Below are 21,701 nucleotides of genomic sequence, written 5' to 3' on the forward strand. Positions count from 1 at the left end.
CTTAGCTGTTTGGTGCAAGAGGCCTCGCTTTCAGTCTGTCTTGGCTTTCGACATCCTTCCTCACTAAGCTTAGTCACCTCTAGCTTTTGATTTAAAGTGAGCGATGTGTGACTCTTTTTATTTGAACACTCAGAGGTCATTGTTGAGCTATTAATTGGCTCATTTTCAATATTACAATTTTTTAATAGGGAAGCCCGAAGAGAGGGAGAGAGACAGGGGAATGGTCGGTCAGTGGAGCCATCATATAACCTTTATGAAGTTTACCATCTTACATATGGGTACAGATTATAGCACCACAAAATAATTACAACAGTCACACCAAAGACCTGTGATCACAGATCACCATAAGAAACATATTAATAATGAAACAGTTTAAAATATTGCAAGCATTACCAAAATGTAACACAGAGACACAAAGTGAGCAACTGCTTTTGGGAAAAGGGTGCTTGCTGATAGACTCAGCTCAACACAGGACTTCCACAAACCTTCAATTTGTAAAAACAAAACAAAAAACAAAAAACAAAGACACATACAGTATCTGTGGAGCGCAATAAGCAAAGCTCAGTAACACAAGGTATGCCTGTATTTAGAAGATACAATTTTTTTTAGCTGTGACTGTGGTATTACAGTTATGTTTTTAAAAGTTTAAAAGTGTCTTTTATAGATCCAGGATTTAAATATTTATGGATCAAATAATACATGTGCTTAAATGTGCTTAAAAATAATAAAGGGTGGGGCATCTGGGTGGCTCAGTGGGTTAAAGCCTCTGCCTTCGGCTCAGATCATGATCTCAGGGTCCTGGGATTGAGCCCCGCATTGGGATCTCTGCTCAGCAGGGAGCCTGCTTCCTCCTCTCTCTCTGCCTGCCTCTCTGACTACTTGTGATCTCTCTCTCTGTCAAATAAATGAATGGAATCTTTAAAATAATAATAATAATATGGGGTATTAATCTTAGATGTGCTTCAAAATAATATGGGGGTATAGATGGGTGAAAGGATGAAATAAAGTTGGCTGTGAGTTGACAACTGTGCAAAGTAAGCAATGGGTACATGGACATTCACTATACTATTCACTCTGCTTTTGTCTATGTGTAAAAACTTCGCACTAAATAAGTTTAAGCAAGAATAAAAAGTTACTGTGTTGTGTGCCTAGGTGGCTCAGTTGGTTAAGCATCTGCCTTTGGCTCAGCTCATGATTCCAGGGTCCTGGGATCGAGTCTTGCACTGGGCTCTGTGCTCAGTGGGGAGCCTGCTTTGTTTTCTCCCTCTGCCTCTCCCCCTGCTTGTGCTCTCTCTCTCCCTCTCAAAAAATAAATAAAATCTTTTAAAAAAATGTTACTGTGCTGACCCACTCTCTAACCCGGGTTCTTCCGATTGACTTCAAAGAGAACCAGGAAGAAAACTGATGGAGAAACAGCACAGACACTGAAACTGGGCTCTCTGGGCAGGGACATCTCAGATGTGGTGTGAACAAGAAGGGGCTGGTGGAAAACAGCTTTAGTCATGGTGGTAAGTCATACATTCTGGATGCTCTGTTAAAGAGGATTATAGCATTGAGTTAAAACTGATTTCAGAATAAAAGAATTGATGTGTATAAACATAGTAAAAGGGTTTGTAGCTTTGGCTTATAATATGAACACTCTTAACAGGAGTGAGTGAAAGGATAATTGCACATAAACCCTGTGTATCAAATCAGGAGGGTTTTTTAATTACAAAGAAATCTTCTAAGGCCCTTTGCTCATCTCTTACTAAAGCCCAATCACACCGCAGTGTAATTACCTGCTGGCCACCCTCCTCCAGACAGACCCACTTGTCACAGCTCCTGGGAAGGCAGCCCCAATACAAATGCCATCTTTCAGATACCCCATCCCACAAGCCAAAGTAAGACTCCCAAGGCACAGTTTCCAGGCTTCCCTAGGGTCTTGGCTCAGAGAAGAAATGGCACTGGCCCTCAGGTGATAATTTAATTTAAAAAAAAAGGAAGTATGGGGCGCCTGGGTAGCTCAGTGGGTTAAAGCCTCTGCCTTCGGCTCAGGTCATGATCCCGGGGTCCTGGGATTGGGCCCTGCATCGAGCTCTCTGCTCTGTGGGGAGCCTACTTGCGATCTCTGCCAAATAAATGAATAAAATCTTTAAAATAAATAAATAAATAAATAAGTAAATAATTTTTAGAAAGGAAGGAAAAGAGGGAAGAAGCAAGCCAGATATTCTCTGTAATATCTCTATGATTTATATAGGGGTAGTTTCCCTGATCGTAAGTCATTGGAGGCTCCTCTGTGATCCCAAGTTTCCAGGGAGAGAAGGGATGGATGTTCTCCTAGTAATCCGTGCCAGGCTAAGCCCTCCAGTGTGCAGATTTACATGAGGAAGGTTATCTGTGAGATTAGAAGCCATTCTTTTTCAGTGAAAGCTGGGAGTCTAGAGATTACAGAAGAAGGCGCAGGCAGCTCATAAATCCGCAGAGCCTGGGGCTCTGGACAGCCCTCGTTGGCAAAGCGATTGATGCTTCTGCCACGGAAGCTCCAAAGAAACTCTTCATCACTATCTCATTTGGAGACCCGACACCCGAACGGAGACACTGATGCCCAAGTTTATAGATCTGAGCAAAGCCCAAAGGTGTCAAATCTATATAAATCAGGATGGGAGGTCTGCAAAGGCCTGCAGGACCAGGCTTTTCTCAAACGCCAGCTTCTGACTCTCTGAAGGTTTAGAGTACATGGGCCACTGGCCTGGAGCCTTCATAACAAAATGCAAGGAAGAAACTTGAGTTCTAACATAGGAGAAGCCTGAAAGAGGCCCTCCCTAGGTCGATGTCAGGTATTTTGGGCCAAGAGAGACCCAAGCAATGGCTGCTACTGTGGGCACAACCTCTGTCCTCCAGCTGGGCTCAGATTTTCTTGTTCCCAGGGATATGAGCCCACATCACATCACTGTGTCCCAATGAACCTAAGACTTCACCTTCCCAAATGCCATGAGAAGCTAACTACTCTCTTCAGAAAAATTGGTAACTGACTGCTTCTGCCCAACCTTCAGGGTCCAGCTCAAACAAGACCTATTCTATGAAGCCTTCCCTCAAGCCAGTGAGTCACAGCTTCTGTGCTCCCACCAAGCTCATCAATTCACAATTTGGGTCTGGCATGTCTCTACAAACACTGTCTGCTTATTATCTGTTTAGCTGTTTTACCCATGGACCAAGGCTCCCCAAGGCTGACTGTATTTGACTTTCTAGGTCTCCAGTTTCTGGACCATGGAGGCCACAGAACAGCCTCAAGTAAATGCTGAGTGAAAGAGTAAATGAGGGCTCCGTGAGCCAAGACACCTCTGATAAAAGCCCACATCCCCCCCTTTCCTTAATTTTGCAAATTAAGGTCACCACCTCCTTGGGTCACCTCCAGCCACCCAACATTAATTGAGCACTTGCTCTGTCTGTGCTAGGCCAAGCACTGGGGAGTTCAAGTCCAATCAGACTTAATCCCTTTCCCATGGACCTCAATCTCAGGAAGAGACCTACCTTGCCCCAGGGCCTCCATCTGCAGGAGAAGCTTAACAAGTATGTAGACAATCAAACCATAAGGCAAACAAGCTACCATATGCTCATTTTAAGGCAATGGACTGTAAAAATCACCCACTGAGGTAATGGAAGAAAAATTTAGAACTTCTATTAATATTTATTTTTCATCAAAAAATAAAAAATTAAGCTTTAATAGTTACTATATGGATTGACAACAATGTAAATATTTCAAATACATACATATTACTAGGGTGTGTGCTTATGGCGGACAGACTACACAATGGCCTCCACACAATGGACATGTAGATCAAATCATCACAACCTATACTTTAAGTAACTTACAATTTTCTTGTTAATGATACCATAATAAAGCTGAAAAATAGTGTAAAATAAAAATGCCTTCCTATCGCTTCTCGGCCTTTCGGCTAAGATCAAGTGAAAAATGCCCTCCAATGATCCCTGCCTCCACGTACTCATGTCTTTGGGTAATCCCCTCCCACTGAGTGTGAGCAAGACTTATAACTTGCATCTCATCAAAAGAATATAGGAAAACTGATAGATATCACTTCCATGATTACTTTACATTATCTCTGTCTTCCTAATAGACTGTTATCTCCACTTATGGCTTTGATGATGTCAGCCATCCTATGTAGCAAGGAACTGGGGACAGCCTCCAGGTGACACTTAGTAAGGAGCACCCTCAGTCTAACAGACCACAAGGACGTGAATCTTGCCAACAACCTGCTAAGCCTGGAGGAAGATCCTTTCAGTCGAGCTTTCAGATGAGACCCCAGCCCAGGCCAACACTCTGAGTGCAGCCTTGTAAGAGAACCTGAAGGACAGAACCCAGCTAAGCTATGCCCAGACTCCTGAGCCACAGAAACTGAACTAATAAATGGGCATTGTTTAAGGTGCTAGGTTTGAGGTAACACTGTTAGGCAGCAATAGATAATTAATACAGCCCTCAAATTCCCGGGAGGTTGTGCAATCCAATAAGTATGGATTCTCTGAACTGAACTGAAGCATCTCTAGAAAAGCAAAGGAGGGTTCAAAAAAGATGCGAAAGTCCAGGAGTGAGAGCCTGCAAATTTTAGGGGTAAAAAGAACATCAGCCTTAAAAGTGGGAAAGTGGAAAAACCTCAAGAAAAGGCTCCAAAATACCTGGGTTTGAGTCCCAGCTGTGCCTTTTAAGAGACAGGTGATTGGGCACCTCGGTGGCTCAGTGGGTTAAGCCTCTGCCTTCGGCTCAGGTCATGATCTCAGGGTCCTGGGATCAAGTCTCGCATCGGGCTCTCTGCTCAGCGGGGAGCCTGCTTCCTCCTCTCTCTCTCTCTCTCTCTCTCTGCCTGCTTCTCTGCCTATTTGTGATCTCTCTCTCTGTCAAATAAATAAATAAATAAATAAGATCTTAAAAAAAAAAAAGAGGCAGGTGATCTTAGTCAACTCAAACTTCTTAAGTTCAGCTTCCTTATCTATACGATGGGGTCAATAAGGCTGCTAACAGCGGACAAAGAGAGAGTGATCTAGATGGTATTTTGTAGAATGGAATGTGATATACTCATGTTAGTTTGCCACAAAACTCTGGGATGGCCTTGGACAAGGCACTGTTCTCTCTTGGCCTCAGCCTCTTTATGGTAAAAAGGAGAGAAGAGCCCACCCTGTCTCCAAGGGCTCTGACCTTTGATTCTGACATCATCACATCCCCATGTGAAGAAGGGAAGAGGGGAAGGTGGGCTGTGACATTTACAATAGTTCCTTAGGCATTCCATTGGCCAGGGCAACTGTCTTACCATCAAGATGGCCAGAGGTGTCTTTGGCAATATCTTGTCAACTTGCAAGGCCTACAACCCAAATTCCTCAACTAAGAAGGAAAATCCATTTGGTTTTACAAAAAGGAAATAAAGGGTCAAGGTAAAGTCTATGAGAACCACCAAATTTCAACACAAATACAGACCCACTCTCAGAGGGCCAGTAGCTTGATTCTGTCATTGAGCATCTTAACTATGAGCCAGGAGCTTTTATAAACATGATCTCTAATCTAGTATAGGTTGTATCATCCTTCTGTGACAGTTACGTTGGTTGAAGCTCAGAGACAGTAAGCTCCTTGTCCCAGGGACACTGGTAGTACGTGGTGAGGCCAGGATTTCATTTTTGTTCCACTTGACTGCAAAGGCCCTGGTCTTTGCACCACACCCTGTTACTCTGGGAAAGGAGAAGGTCACCCTGTGATTACAAAACAGACTAGAGGTTCTCCATGGGCAGGGAGATCATGTGCAGAGTGTGGCTTCATTCATTCACTGCACAAACATTTACTAAGCACTCCCTATATACCAGGTCTTGTGATGGGCAACAAAGATGCAGGATAATATCCATTTCTTGTTCTCACGTTGCTGAGTTGAACTGGAGAGGCATACCAGTCCATGGAGGACAAATGAATCAATGAATGAACAAATGACTATGCAGATGGACACACAGACAGTGAAGAATTCGTGCTTCCAGCACCATTAACAGCGATGTATAATACAAGGTGTCACAGGACCACAAGGAAAGTGATGACTGCTGGAATAGAGGGAATACTCAGATATCTGGAATGGCAAGTGCAAGGGCATGTCTGTTCTGGTAATGGCAAGAAGTTCAGCATGGCCGCAGCCTTGGTACACTGAGGATCTGGAACAGGGAGGCAAGGAATAAACCATGGAGGATTTGTCTCTTCTTCCAGGATGCAGACCTACTGAGCCAACCAGTGAAACAGAATCATCCAAGAGGCCAGAGAGCAAATCAGCCATGAGCATTGGTAGGCTTTGGGAACCCTATGAGTAATTCAAGAGAAGTCACACTCAGGGTCTGAGGCCAGGTTGAGAAGTCACAGGGAAACTAGGAAAACCACCAGGAGTGTACCCAAATAGAACAAACCATACTCTGCTCCTGGGAAGAGGACAGAGCGCAGAGGAGAGGGGATGTTGGGGCCAAAAGGCAGGAGCTCCTCCAGTGAAAAAGCTAAGAGCTCACATCTCCCAAATCTATCACGCCAGGACCATGCGGATTTCACAACGGAGGACTCTGGGTGGCGGGCTGCGTAGATACAGACATGCTTGTGCCCAAACACCATAGTGAATCGTACGGAAAGACAAAAGGGTCTGGCCCTCTTGGTTCCTGATGTTAACAATTTTGGAAGTGACACACTTGCCCATTTGTTACTGTACCAAACCTCAAAAAAAAAAAAAAAAAAAAGGAAAGAAACAATAATACAGTCTCTTACTTTCCTCTTTAGCTACTTGGCTGCCGCAACTGTTTGGTTTGGAGCAACTGTAGCTGTTGGGAGGTGGTCCATCTCTGGCGCATCAAAAAAGTATGCCTGCAGGAAAAGGAAATGCATGCAGGCAGTTAAAACACAACAGTCTGCTCAAGTGTTCTCGACTCCATGCTAAGAGTATTTGTCATGGCCCCTATGTTTCCCTCTGCCATGCTTGTCATCCCACAGAACCACAAGCGACTCTGTTTCTGTCCATCTCACTTACTCAGAGTTAATTTTTTAAAATGTAGCCACTGGGGCACCTGGGTGGCTCAGTGGGTTAAAGCCTCTGCCTTCGGCTCAGGTCATGATCCCAGGGTCCTGGGATCGAGCCCTCCATCGGGCTCGATGGAGAGGAGGAGAGCCTGCTTCCTCCTCTCTCTCTCTGCCTGCCTCTCTGCCTACTTGTGACTGCCTACTTGTGATCTCTGTCTGTCAAATAAATGGATAAAAATCTTAATAAATAAATAAATAAATAAATAAATAAATAAATAAAATGTAGCCACTGTTTATTGGCTACTTCCTGCCTAGGACTTAATCTGCATCAGAACCCGCATAAGAACCCTGTCAGGCTGCTATGATTATCCTCCTTGACAAACGAGAAACGGAGGCACAGAGAGGCTGTCATTCAATCCGGCGCACATGGCTAGTGAGTGGGAGAGTCGGGTCTTTCTGACTCCAAGGTTCAGCCTCTTCATCGCTACCTTACACAGTCTCTCTTCCAGGGCAAAGACAGTATCCTTCCTGTCCCTATGTCACCAGCCTCTCACTCAGGGCCTGGCCCATGATGTAAATAACCGAAACTCAAGGGAACTGAGGCACAACAGATTGCTGCTAAACCAGCTGGCTCTTGGTAAAGACCTTTACAAGAAAGTGCCAGGCAGGCCTGACCTCATAATTCTCCAGCTTGGAAAAGAAAGGTCTGATAAGTGATTCCATTCACCATCTACGACTTCACTGTCAAAAATCAGGAGGCAGGGGCGTCTGGGTGGCTCAGTGGGCTAAGCGTTTGCCTTTGGCTCAGGTAATGATTCCAGGGTCCTGGGATGGAGCCCTGCATCGGGCTCCCTGCCCAGCGGGGAGCCTGCTTCTCCCTCTCCTCCCTGCTTGTGCTCTCTCTATCTCTGTCACTATCTGTCTCTCTTTCAAATAAATAAATGAATAAAATCTTAAAAAAAAAAATCAGGAGATAGAAGAGGGAAAAAAACCAAGGAGGATCTTCTGATCTGTCTCAAAGTCTGAGAATCTGGACTTTAGCCCAGGAAAATACCTAGGTCCTTCAAAGTAAGGGGAATCCCTTAATAAGTCAAGGGTCACTGCACACTTGCGATTTCCCCCATGGAGTCAGGGCAGGAGGAAGATAAAAAGACAAAAACCCAAGTGAGGAACCGTTTCAACAGCTCTACTCTCTATCAGCCAGAAGGGGGCACCAAGATGACGCACTGGAGCTTTCCCCAACACACTCAGTGTGAACTCTTCAACAGTCCATTTCCAAGTTTCTAGCTGCAGAGCCTCCCTAGCTTATCACATTCCCAGTGGAATCCTATTAGCTCTAAAAGCCTTCTTCCCAGGGCCCGTTCTGGCACTTGCTTTCTGAGGTGGGAAAAAAACAGTTCTTAAGGGGGTCAGGGACAGCGGCCGTGCTGCCAGTGCTGGGCTCCTCCAGCTGTCTCGAGGGTGTACAGAGCTACAAAGTACGCCTCCTAGTGAAGGAACTGTGCCTTTCTTCCAAGCTCTTGGAGGAGGCCCTCATCAGATAGAAAGGAGCAAGAGGCCAGGGTCTAAACTTGGCTTTGCTAGTAACTCACACCATAACTATGAAAAAGTCACTCTACCCCTCTGAGCCTCAGTTTTCTAATGTGTAAAACAAAGGGATTGGAAAAAATGATCTCTAAGGGCCAGCTATAATTCTATAACTCATTAGTTCAAGAATGCCACAAATCCTTAGTAACAATCACAGTTACCATCTGGGGAGTGCCTTCTGCGCACCAGGCACGCACTTGATCATTAGTAACAGGCAATGTTAACCCCATTTTAGAGATGAGCAAGTGGAGGCTCAAAGAGATGGAGATTTTCCCAAGGCTACACAACCCTGTGTCTGAGCTAGGGTATCAATCTAGCAGTGTCCAGCCCCAAGACAACATTCTTCTCTTCTGTGGGTGACCTGCAATTTGGCACCTGACCTATGTGCCCCATCTAGATCTAGGCACCATAGAAGTGTCAGGATGAACCATCAGGCTTTCTAGAAGGCAGGCCAGGAGTGTCACCTGGCAGAGTATGAGGGCACAGGACAGTCCGCTATCAGCAGTAACCCCTGCAAACACAGGCTTGTGCAGCTCAAACACGCCAGCCAAGCAAACACCCTCTGGGGCTTCCTTAGTCATCCTGGCCAGGAGTGTCCTGCTACCAACATGGTGTACAGCCGTGAGCACCCAGGGGCCCTCAGCAGGTAGAGGGCTGGCATATGCTTCAGAACACTGAGGCAAAAATGCGAATCCATGCTCCCCAGGGCAGAGTGGGAAGCCAAGCTGTCTGGGTCAGCTGGTGCCCCTCTGCTGCCAATTCTTCTCCCTGCCCTTCAATAAAACAACATCCTGGGGCGCCTGGGTGGCTCAGTTAGTTGTTAAGTGTCTGCCTTCAGCTCGGGTCATGAGCCCAGGGTCCTGGGATCAAGCCCCACATTGGGCTCCCTGCTCATCGGAAAGCCTGCTTCTCCCTCTCACACTCCCCCTGCTTGTGTTCCCACTGTCACTGTGTCTTTCTCTGACAAATAAATAAACAAAATCTTCAAAAACAACAACAGCAACAAAAACCATCTTGCATGTGTTTGGCTTGTGTTGTTCATGTTACATATAACATTCAGTCTTTGCAAAAGTAAAGATGCTCCTGCAGTTCCCTTTTCTCAGTGAGGAGGTGTGGTCCAGAGAGGGGAAATAACCAAAGCAGGGGTGGGTGGGGGGTGCCTGGGTGGCTCAGTGGTTTAAGCCCCTGCCTTTGACTCAGGTCATGATCTCAGGGTCCTGGGATCGAGCCCCACATTGGGAATCTCTGCTCAGCAGGGGGCCTGCTGCCCCCACGCCACCCCCGGCCTGCCTCTCTGCCTACTTGTGATCTCTCTCTCTCTCTCTGTGTGTCAAATAAATAAATAAAATCCTTAAAAAAAAAAAAAAAGGAAAGCGGTCAGGAACTCTGTGTGTTATGTGTAGAACATACTCAATCTTCAAAGCAGGGGTGAGGGAGCTGGAGCCAGACCCCATCTCCGTCACCTCTGCTTCAGCCTCTTGGCCTGCACATCTCCAGAACAGCACAAAGGAGGCCATCTCTGGCTGGAGAATGAGACCCCAGGCTAAACACCTGATGATAGAATAGTTCCCTTCTTTGAGGAGGAGAAAACTGGCTTCCCCTCCAAGAAGGGGTCCTACACCTGCAATTCCCTCTCTGCTCCATCATTTAATGCGCCTGGCTCCCCAGAGTCCCTTAGCAGGCAAGGTCTTCTCTCCTGCCTCCTTGTCTTCCCCAACTTCCCAACCAAGTGTATGATGGGAAAGACATTCTGGAGAGGCAGGAAGATGCCAGCGAGAGGCACCAACTCTTTCGAGTTGTGTGGGCACTCAGGAGGGATGAGCAGCAGAGGGCCCTGGCAGCTTCAGATGACATGAAACTCTTCTAGTAACTTCTTTAAATCTGAAGAACCCTTCACAGCATATAAAGGGCTCTCACAGCCATCTCACTGAGGGTCACAAAAACCCACAAAATACGAATGTCCGTGACAGAGGAGAAGCCAAGTTTCTGAGAAAGAGGACTCTCGCCTAGGCTCACAGTGCAGGGCTCTTTCTGCTTCCCTCTAATTGTTCTCTTCCAGCAAGTTCCTGAGCAGCAAGATGGGCAGGTTAAGTCCCACTGCCTATGTCATTTATCCCAAAAGGGAGGAACAGGCATAGAGGTAAAAAATTCCACCACACACAGATTGATTCTTAGTAACACTACTAGATTGAAATGAAATAGATTCTTAGCAACACTCTTACCCATTACCCCCTCCTCCCTGATCCCAAGTCTGACGTGCCATGCTCCCCTTGATTCTTTTACGCAACCGAACAAAGAAGCGCTTCTTCCTGCCTCCTTCTCTCCATCAATGACTCAACTAGATATATACAGAAGAAAATTCAAGGGAGACACGGGGACATGCCAGTGAGAGGGCTACAGTGAGAAAGGACATTCTTCCTCAGCAGACAGAAGGGTCACAGAGGGTTGCAGCAGCATTACAAAGGATCAGCCCAGGGGCTCCAAGTGCCAAAAATTAACGGTGTCACTCTGCCATGAGTCAAAACAACAGTCTTCCAGAAGTCTCAAAAATTTAAAGCTCAGACACTTGGAAAGTATATGTAAACCGGCTCTGTGTCTCAGAACCCGGCCCTTTTTATGTGACTGGTTCAATGATCAAGTATCAGGATCTTATGCATGACCCAGGCTGTCTACACAAAAATCGTATAGATCAGATGGTGCCAGAGAAATATTTACTCCCACAACTGTAAAACCTAACCAAGGGTCTAGACATCCATCATGCGGATGTCCTCCCGTGGGCATGTCCTTTCCCTTCATCGGAGACCTTAACATTTTTGGACTCAAAGTTCTTTCAAACCCTGCGTCAGGCCTTGTTAAGGCCATGGACTACAATTTTTGTGTACAATGTGCACAGAAAATAGAAAATCATGTCCCCTTAGGATCAAGGGAAAGGGACCTAATTTACAGGTATTTATGGGACAAATTCTACATTAAATATTTTATATGTACTATTTTATTTTAGATTTTTTTAATTTAGATTTTTAAAGTTTATTTTATTTAGGTTTTATTTCATTATTCAGAAAAACTCTCTGGGGCAGGAAATACTATGTCCATGTTATCAATTAAGATGTTCAGATACAGAGAAGTTAGGTGCCATGGCCAACCTCACATAGCCAGTGAGTGACAGAGCCAGTCTCTGCTCTGGGCCGGTGCAACTCAAATGACATGCTTTCCCTAAAAAGACACCCAAATACAAGACTCTAAGACTCTTTTAAACGTTATTCACTTTAAAAATATTTCCCCTTTCCTAATTTGACTCCATCTTCATGCTTTTCACCTATGAAAAGAAATTTTAAATTTCAAAACTCTTTCTAGGTATGAGCAGAAAACCAGCAAAGACATCCAAAGGCCAAGCTCGCCCCCAGCCCCACCCCCCAACCTATTAGAGACACTCAACTACCTCCACTTCCTCTAGCCAGACTCTGAATCATAACCAAATTTCAGAAATTAGGTAAAGCCAGAGAATACCATCAAATTCTCCTAAATTTACTACTTCTCATTTAGGACAGTCTATTTAAAACAATGTTAATTTTATGGAGCTGGTTTCAAAGGAATCATTTTGAATAACAGCTTGAGGTCTTTCAGCATTTCTATCTAAAGCACGCAGGAAGATCACAGGAATGAGACCATTACCAAGCAGCCCACAGAAAGCAGCGTGTGAAGGAACACAATTGTCACAATTGTGGCCAGGGCAATGCGCCGGTTATCCTCACGAACAGCAGGCCAGAACGTCATTGCCAAGACAGAGCCTGAGATCCCCAGGGCAATCATGACTAGAATCCACCGAACAGCCTTCTGGGGGATGATCCACAGTACCTGAGAGAAAAGGAGGGAGAGGAGGGCTTTACTGGAGGCATCTGGGAGACGCATGTGTTCATTCCATGCATCTGTGTTTATAAAGTCCCCTGAGCTCATCAGCAGGCAGGCGCCCCCTCCCACTCCGGCCTCTCTGTCCCAGCCTGGAGAAACATCCCAACACGCAGACTGAGGTGAATGCTTTCAGATCGAAGGGCCTGAGGTCCAGCAAAGGCATCTGGCTCCCTATCCCCTCTCCTGCTGACTTTCTAAATTCAAAGGATATTTCAGGTGCCCATCGATGCGGGGCTAGAAATGATGTCATTGGCTGATTTTCCACAAGCCCAGGGCATCACGCAGAATAAGTGTGGTACTTACTGCTGTGGGGATATAAATGAAGAGCGAATATCCATAGACGCACACAATCTCCAAAAATGAATAGGAAACGATGTTCATAACTTTGCTGTTTCTCCACATGAGGAAACCCCAGAGTGCGAGAGGAACCAGCCAGGCGTAAGCATAGATGATGGTGGCCGCTATGGACACTGAGGAGGACAGGACAGAGGTGGTAAGCCCCGTGTAATCATGCCCTTAACTACTATCAGAGCTCATCTCCCACCTTATTTCCTAGCATGTCCACCTGCTTTGTGGGATTGTGGGGTCGCGTCTTAGAGCAGACACCCGAGGACAGTCCTGATTGACGAATCTTCGGCACCATCTTTATGGTGATGACCAGTGGTCTCTCCCGTAGCTTTTATAATTTGTTTAATAACAACTCAAGTGTTAAACAACTGCATTATGCAACTGAAAGACTTCAGAGGGCCTCACAATAAGTGTTGAAACATATTAAGCATTTCGAACAAAGGAAAGCCAACTATGCCCTTAGAAGAACACACCCTCTTTCCTAGTATCACAAGGGCTGATGCTGATTTCTCGAGCAAATTTATTAAAATCTGGGTACAGATTAACTGGCTCTGCATGCTATTCGGAGTGCCTTCTGTCCCTGAAGTAGGGAGTTTCAGTTCACGGAGAAACTCGACTCAAAAAGTTCCTCACTTTCGCTTTCTGTGCTGGAAATGCCAGCTAGCAGCTCCTCAGAACAGCAACGTGCAGTATTCTGCTGTCCCTCCTACTCTTCCTCCAGGAGAAGGCTTCGCTCTCCCTCTTCTGGAGTGGAGGACCAGTAAGCGTGGCTAAGCCCATGGCACCAGCCCTTCCTACAGGAAAATCAGTAGGTGACGCACTTTACACTCTTGGCAAGCACAAAGGCACCCCAAGTAATTGTAGTCAGACTCTGGTGAAGACATATGATTGGCCAAAACATTTTTAGCTCCCAGGGGAGGTTTTTTTTTTTCACATTGGGAACTCCCTCATTAAGCCAAATGTAATTCTCCTGATACACTACCCCCCCTTTTTTTTTATTAAAGGAAGAGGAAGTAAATTGCCTCTATGCCTACGGCCATCCACTAGGTGTCAGGCATTCCACTAAATACATTACTGAGAGACTGAGAGGCAACACTGTGTAATAATAGTCAAGGGCACAGATTCCACGTGCGAACTCCACAGGTTCTAACCCTAACTCTGCCATTTGTAGCTAAGTAACTCTGAGTAAGTGAATTACTTAACTTCCTCATCTGTAAAATGGGAATAAACACAGTATACAATCATATAAGATTAGTAGAGTTAAATGAGTTAAAACAAATATATTTGGAACACTGATTGATAAGTAATAAATGCTCAATCAAGAATTAGCCTTTTATATTATTAACTGATACATAAATACATTATTTCACATAATGTACATCTTCATTTTAGAGATAAGGAAACAGAATCAAAGAAGCTAAGTGGTTTGGCCAAGGTCAAATAATTAACAAGTGGTAGAAGAAGGATCTTACTTTGTATATTTATGTAAATACTCTTTAAAGTATTCTATAAAGTACTTTAAAGTACTCTATAAAGTATGTAAAGTATTTATGTAAATACTCTTTACATTAAATGGAAAAATGTTTAGGGGAGCCTGGGTGGCTCTCAGTCAGTTGGGCATCTGACTCTTGGTTTTGGCTCAGGTCATGAATTCATGAGTCATGGGACTGAGCCCCATGGAAGGTTCTGCGCTCAGTGGGGAGTCTGCTGGAAGATTCTCTCCCCGCCCCCCCTCACTTTCTTTCTCTCTCATAAATAAATCAATCTTCCAAAAAATGGAAAAACGTTTATTGATAGAGTCAATGACTATCTTACTGGTACATTTCTATCATGACTCCCAGCCAAGGAGGATAAGAAAAGATAAAAACCTTCCCGAGCGTCCAGACCCCCAGGCAGGGAGGGCCATTACTCCTTCTCTGTCACTATACCTACCATACTTCTGATACAAAATTTAATACATCCCACTTAACAGCAATATTCATTTATCCATCTTTCTTTATTTAACCTCTGTACAACTTGAAGGCAGGGTTTATATCTCATGAATAACATTTATTGAGTTAAACCAGAGTCATTTGACAAAGGCAACTGAATCCAAGTCTGACTCCATGTAAACGGGCCAGGAGGGTACAAGGAAGGGGACAGGGGGACACACACAGGTACACGGGGAGACAGACCATGCACACAGAGGGAACTATGTATCTCCCTACACACACATGTGTGTGCATGCACAGGAACTCTTTTTTGTGTAGGGCATTATTCCAACCTCTTCACATACCTCAATTCTTCATTCTCCCAACAGCCCAACAATATAGGTATTATTATTCCCATTGCACTCATAAGGAATCTGAGGCCAACAGCAATGAGCTAATTTGCCCAACCCGTAGAAGCTAATGAGTGGTGGAACTGGAACCTGAAGCCTATCATCTGGTTCTGGAGACTGTGCTCTTAGCCTCATCTATCTAGAGCCTCTCGACAGCAGGCCGGCAGAGAGGCAAGAGGAGGGAAGGAGAGGGCAGAGGAAGTGACCCACTCAATCTCCTACAAAGCCAAACGTCCTCACTGGGGGGTGGCTGTCCTCTGCAAGTCTCTAAAAAACTGTCTGTTGCTTTCTTTGTGTAATAATCCAATATCGCCACAAGAAAGGAAGTTTTAAAACAATGTCATCCACAAGCCCATGGCTAGGACAAACTCCTTTCTAGGTTCTCCCTGCGAGACCCTCTGACCATTTGCAGACTTCTCTGTAACAATGTTGCCAATAGCACAGGCATAATTTTGGATTATCAGTGTCCCACATTGTTCTAAGTGCTTCATAATTAGGGGCTACCGACCCAGCTAGTTGAGTCACTGCGACTTAAAAAACAATGCCCCTATTGTTTCCAACATCTGGATAATACAAATAATGCTGCAATGGAGACTTTCATGCACACTGCTTTTTACTTACTTTGCACATTTTTCTTTGGATAAATTCCAATTGCTACTTGGCCTTGCCTTCCAGCATCCCAAAAGAAACGCGAATTCACAGTATCGTGCATGTACTCAAGGCCACTGAATGGTATACATTAAAAGAGTTAAAATGGCCAATGTTATGGTATGCGTATTTTACCACAATAAAATAAAAGGTTATCTAGATTTATATAGATGGGTGGTAATTCTGAGATGGTAAGTATGTTTGAATCCTTAAAGACAAAAGCAGGGGCTGCAGCACCTAGAGACAGGGGCCCAAGGACTCAGTAAAAGGAACTCATGGTTACAAACTGAAAGCCTTCCCAATGAGTCGAGCTATTCACCAACCTTTTCGGAATTCGGGCACATAATGGTAAGTCTTCTCTCCCAGATGGATTAAGAAGTTGGAAAGATTCCCACTAATTGCTATGGCAAAGACCAGTGTGGCACAGATCCAAAAGGGGCCTGCAGAGAAAACCAGAAAATTCAGTCAAGAAAATGAAGGCCTGCTTCTGGACACTTACAGAGTAATTTCTTATCCCCCTCTCCCTATTCATGTAAGCAAGGGAAAATGAATTTTAGATGCAATCAATACTCATTTAATGGGAATCTTTTTTTTAAAAGGTCAAACACACAACTCAGCAATTAGGTGCATTGAAGACGGGAGACTGAATGAAAAGGCCAAAACACCTTCCACAATTAGGTGAATAAAGACACTAATTTGTTTATAACTTCTTTCATTAGAGGATCGTCCAAAAAATCATGGACATTTTGTTAAATCTTCACCATCGGGGTACAGGAAGCAAAGGTTACTTCCCTTATCTACGTGCCAAATGTTAATTAATGCCAGAGAAAAATAAATCAGGCAGGTCCTTCTGCAATCTAAATGAAAGAATAGGGCGAGCAGAACACTTTGGAGTGTTTATCATGGGTGTGTGTGTGCGATAATGTGTGTTTAAGGCTCTGTTTTTCTAATGAAAAAGTAATAAATGCACATAGTTCAGTGTTCAAAAGGTACAAAGGGAATCTAGAGAAAAATAAACTTCCCTCTCTCTGTTCCCTAGCTCTGTGCATTTCTCCTCCCCAGAGCTTGCCGCCATAACCCGTTTCTGGCAAATCCTGCCAGAGATTTCTACATACCTATAAACAAATGCATATGTAGTGTGTGTTTATATAAATGAAAACATACATACATATATATGTGTGTATATATAATATGTACATATATATCTTGCTCTGTACTATTTCCACTTTAATATCTAGAGATTCTACCATAGCTATTCATAAAAATCAACTCACTCTTTTTTTAGTGGTTATCAAATATCCCACTGCACGAACGAGTACATCGTGCTTTGCAAATCCTTTTCACGATTTCACTTGATTTCATGAATGCCACCCTTGTTTCTCCCTATCTAGAAAAAGTTCTATGTAGAACAAACAGATTTTTTTATTTTTAAGAATTTATTTATTTGAGGGGTGCCTGGGTGGCTCAGTGGGTTCAAGCCTCTGCCTTCGGCTCAGGTCATGATCCCAGGGTCCTGGGATCAAGCCTCGCATTGGGCTCTCTGCTCAGCAGGGAGCGTGCTTCTCCCTCTCTCTCTGCCTGCAGAGGCTCCAACCCACTGAGCCACCCAGGTGCCTCCAAACAGAATTTTTAAATCGAGAGATTTCTAACAAATTTTAGGAATTTAATTTTCCAATTTCACTAATGTTTTGGGACACCTTTGGGAATAAATACAGGCGCTGTGACATATCACAAAATTCAGAAAATTACTGTGCTATGGGAGATGGCTGGCAGAAACGGGTTAGTACTTCTCCAAGCCAGGCTGGCTCCTGACAGTAGGAAAGGGAGCACAAGCAACCGACTGAGACGCTCCAAGACTCACCAACAGTGGCTTTCCACTAATTGCTACTGACTCGCTAGCCTGCACACTCTCTGCTACAGGACTAAATCTTGTTCACTGTATTATTCTGTGTACTGACCATACATAAGAGGCAACAAACAAACAAGACCAAAACACCTCCTACAATTCAGCAATTTAAAAACCCCCCAAATCTCTGATGAACAAATAAACAAAACTGACCCTGTGTTGTCAATGGGCCACAACCACAAGTGGCCCAAGTATTATACTTTCTATCACTAGAAAGCAGAGAGCATCATATCCTACCGGCCATTACTTGTAAGAACCCACTATCCTCTAGACCCGAGCCCGGGTGCTGGGGACACCATGATGCACAACAGATACAGTCACTGTGTCCTGTGCCTGCGGGCACATAGACAGCTTGGATTCCAGAGGCACACAACCGCCCACACATCCTAGGGCCTGCCAGGTTGCTTCATATGCCTTCTCTCTTCCTCTCTCCTGCCAAATTCCTACTCTTATTATGGGGCGGAGTGGGAGGGAGCCTTAATTTAGTTTGCATTATGCATTTTTATATTATAAAATATTTCTAACATCCAGGAAAGTACAAAGAGATAAAACCAACCCCAGTGTACCCGTTATGCTACTTTTTCAAGTCTTTCTAACGGGATCAAACTTCTCACATCCTTCTATGATGTGTTTTTTTTTCATTTATCTTTTGTTCTGAGATTTAGCCACATTGATGCGTGTCGATCTCATTCATTCTTAAAAACTGCAGATTCTGTGTATGAATACACCGCAGTTCACGTCTCTTCTCCTGATGATGAATATGCGGTTGCTTCTGAGTATTTGCTCTTGTAAGCATTGCTGCTGCAGTCAATATTCTTCTATGTCTTCTTTTGTATTTGTGAGTTTCTCTAGGACCACACATCTAGGAGTGGAACTGCTAAGTGGTAGGGTATGAGCATCTTCCAATGGCTCCCTTTCGCATACCGCTTACATCCTCACCAGACACACAGAAGTTTCCGTTGCTGTGCACATTCTTGACAACTCTTGGTATTAATGTTTCTGATGCTCTGACTTAAGAGTACATCATTCCTGTGCTCAAACCCTCCAGTGGCTTTGCACTCACGAAAAAGCTGAAGTCCTTTGTTGCCAAGATTCTACACAACTTACCCCTACACTCTGCCCCCTAACCTCATCTACTAGGTCCCCTTCTTCCCTTCTGCCAGGTTACACTAGTCTCTGCTGTTCTCTGAGCATACCGAGCCAACTGTCTGCCTCAGGGCCTTTGTGCTTACTGTGCCCACGGCTTCAGATGCCTTCCCCTTAGGTATCTACATGGCTTGCTGCTGATTCCTCCAGACCTTTAGAGTAAATTCACCTCTTAAATTTTTTTTTTTTTTTTTGAATTTCAAATCCCCCCACCCACCCAAACTTTCTGTCCTTTAAATTTTTCACCTTGGCCTTTAACACCAGCATATTTTTTTTTAAGATTTTATTTATTTATTTGACAGAGAGAGAGATAGATCACAAGTATGCAGAGAGGAAGGCAGAGAGAAAGGGGGAAGCAGGCTCCCTGCTGAGCAGAGAGCCTGATGCGGGGCTTGATCCCAGGACCCTGAGACCATGACCTGAGCCGAAGGCAGAGGCTTAACCCACTGAGCCACCCAGGCGCCCCACCACTAGCATATATTATCTGACTTTTCTTACATGCTTACTGCTAAGCTCAGTAGATTCTAAACTGCCTTAAAACAAGGACTTTTGTCTGTTTTCCTCATTGCTCTGTCTCTGGTGCCTAGAATAGTGAAGTGCTCAATATTTGCTGAATTAACTGAATGAATGAAGACAAGCCCATTTGGACATGCTAGCTAAAATGATGAGCTTTACAATATACACCTTGTTTTGTTTTTATTTCTGTGATTACAGGTGCGACTCGGCATCTTTGCAGGTTTTTGTGGGCCATCTGGGTTTCCTTTTCTGTGAATTGCTCATTTTCCCCCAGAACTTATAACTGGTTTTATTCTCATAACTGGTAGGAGTTCTAAACATATTCCTGCTTTTCTTCCTTTGTTGCTTATGAGAATTGCAAATATTACCTCTGGTCTGTCACTTATTTATCTTTTTTTTCCTAATTTTTACTTTGCTTATGGTTTATTTTGTGGCACAGAAATTTTCTATTTTAGTTTACATGGAGTAAAATTCACCAATCTCTCCCTCCAATTCTGCAGACTGGTGCTTCTGTCACCTTTTTCCAGACCACTACCTCCACTTTCCTGCCAAAGCCCAGTCTTCTCCTCTACCAAGCTCTTTACCTATATGGTACCTCCTCTTAACCATGTCTATGGGTCCATGAGGCTAATACTGTTGTGAAGGAAGTAAGCTTTGGGTTCAAATCCTGACTTTGCCATGAAAGGCAGCATACCAGAGAGATGAGGGATATCGGTTTCAAGAGCTATGGTGCTGATCTGAAAACCTAGCTCAGCCACTCACCAGCTACAGGATCTTAGGCATGATACTTGACCTCTGCGTGACTCAGCGTCCTCCTCCTCATCCATACAATAGGATAATAAGAGTAACTGCCTCATAACATTCAGGTTGCCATGAGGATGAAGTGAGTTAATCCAGGTTCTCCCCCAATGACAGGGACACACAGTTTGCTAGTGTCATTTTAATGGCTAAGTCTGTGACTGTGGGCAAGCTCTGCTCCCCAAATTTCCATTTTCTCTTTTGTAAGACAAGGCTACCTCAGAGCGGGGGAAATAAAACTGTGAAACAGTAACACGGAGCTGAGCTCTTGGCACTTGGCTCAACAGATGTTCTTTCTCTTGTTTCTCTCTCCTTGGGAGTGGAGACTAGGACTGCATCTTTGAATCCTCGCACAAAATAGGGTGCTCAAAAATTGTTGGCGTGCTTCCTCTGGCCAGGTGCTGACGGCACGGATCACTCAGATACACGGCCTCTCAAGATCTCGGGCTAGAAGAATGAATGAGAGAGCTGGAGAGAGACCAACTTGACAAAACTTCGAGGAGAGACATGGGCCAAGGCAGGATGTGTGTGCGGCGCTCCCTGGCGCTCCAGGCGCGGCACCGACATCTGGCTGGGGCTGTTGGTGCTGCAGAGAGAGAAGCCAGCTGGGAGGTGCCTCTCCTCAGCCTCCCCCGCAGCCATTCCCCCTTCACTGGCTCCAAAGACTGGACATCTATGCCAGGTGATGAAAAGGTTCTGTAGCTTAAAATCATCAGACGAAGAGAATAAAGATGGGTTTTAGGGAACACTGAGCTAGTTCTAGTTCGACTTTTTTAGTTTGGTTTCCTCATAGGGAAAAGAGGGATAATCACACTAGAGTCTTGTTGAAAGGACTAAACAGGGGCGCCTGGGTGGCTCAGTGGGTTAAGCCGCTGCCTTCAGCTCGGGTCATGATCTCAGGGTCCTGGGATCGAGTCCCACGTCGGGCTCTTTGCTCAGCAGGGAGCCTGCTTCCTCCTCTCTCTCTCTCTGCCTGCCTCTCTGTCTACTTGTGATCTCTCTCTGTCAAATAAATAAATAAAATTAAAAAAAAAAAAAAGAAAGGACTAAACAGTGAATGCAGTCATTAGCACACAATAGATCCTCATGAATTCCTTCTCCTCTTATAATCAACGTATGTACAAAATATGCAACATATTACTCTAATACTTATTTAGGACTAAGCATACATTTTCCTGAGCCTCATCGAGCTTTGGCTTCCTCATTTGAGAAATGCAGATAATGACATCTACCCCAGAGAACTAAAGGTGACCATGCAAACAGTCTTGTGCAGAGAACCCGCACACAGAAAGCACCCAGAGCTTTCTTCTCTTCTTTCAAACACAGAAGGCCACGGCTGTGGGAGTCCTTGCCCTCAGGAGCACTGGGTGGGGGCCTCTCACCTTCCTTCAGACAGCAGGGAGATCAGGGCTGACAGTGATCCCCCCCCCCCCCAGTCCGCTGCTCTTACAGACTTGCAGTGCCACTGGCTGATCCCATGGGGAGTCAGCTCATCGGAGTGACAG

The 21,701-nt window shown here is 44.7% G+C and overlaps 1 protein-coding gene across 4 annotated transcripts in view; it reads right to left on the reverse strand.

Annotated features, from left to right (window-relative positions):
- YIPF1 (Yip1 domain family member 1) overlaps nucleotides 1-21,701 on the reverse strand; it is a 38,548-nt gene that overhangs the window by 6,646 nt on the left and 10,201 nt on the right. For 3 of the 4 annotated variants that reach the window (XM_059374813.1, XM_059374810.1, XM_059374811.1), the window contains 4 exons: nucleotides 16,154-16,270; nucleotides 12,818-12,984; nucleotides 12,278-12,460; nucleotides 6,770-6,865 (listed from right to left, as the gene is read on the reverse strand). In XM_059374813.1, the coding sequence (XP_059230796.1) occupies nucleotides 6,782-6,865; nucleotides 12,278-12,460; nucleotides 12,818-12,984; nucleotides 16,154-16,270 (551 nt within the window). In that variant the 3' untranslated portion in view covers nucleotides 6,770-6,781. Of the gene's footprint in view, nucleotides 1-3,629; nucleotides 6,178-6,769; nucleotides 6,866-12,277; nucleotides 12,461-12,817; nucleotides 12,985-16,153; nucleotides 16,271-21,701 lie in introns of those variants that run through there. The other variant, XM_059374814.1, reaches the window with a different exon arrangement.

The sequence above is a fragment of the Mustela nigripes genome, chromosome 14 (assembly GCF_022355385.1).
Source record: "Mustela nigripes isolate SB6536 chromosome 14, MUSNIG.SB6536, whole genome shotgun sequence".
Taxonomy (NCBI): Eukaryota; Metazoa; Chordata; class Mammalia; order Carnivora; family Mustelidae; genus Mustela; species Mustela nigripes.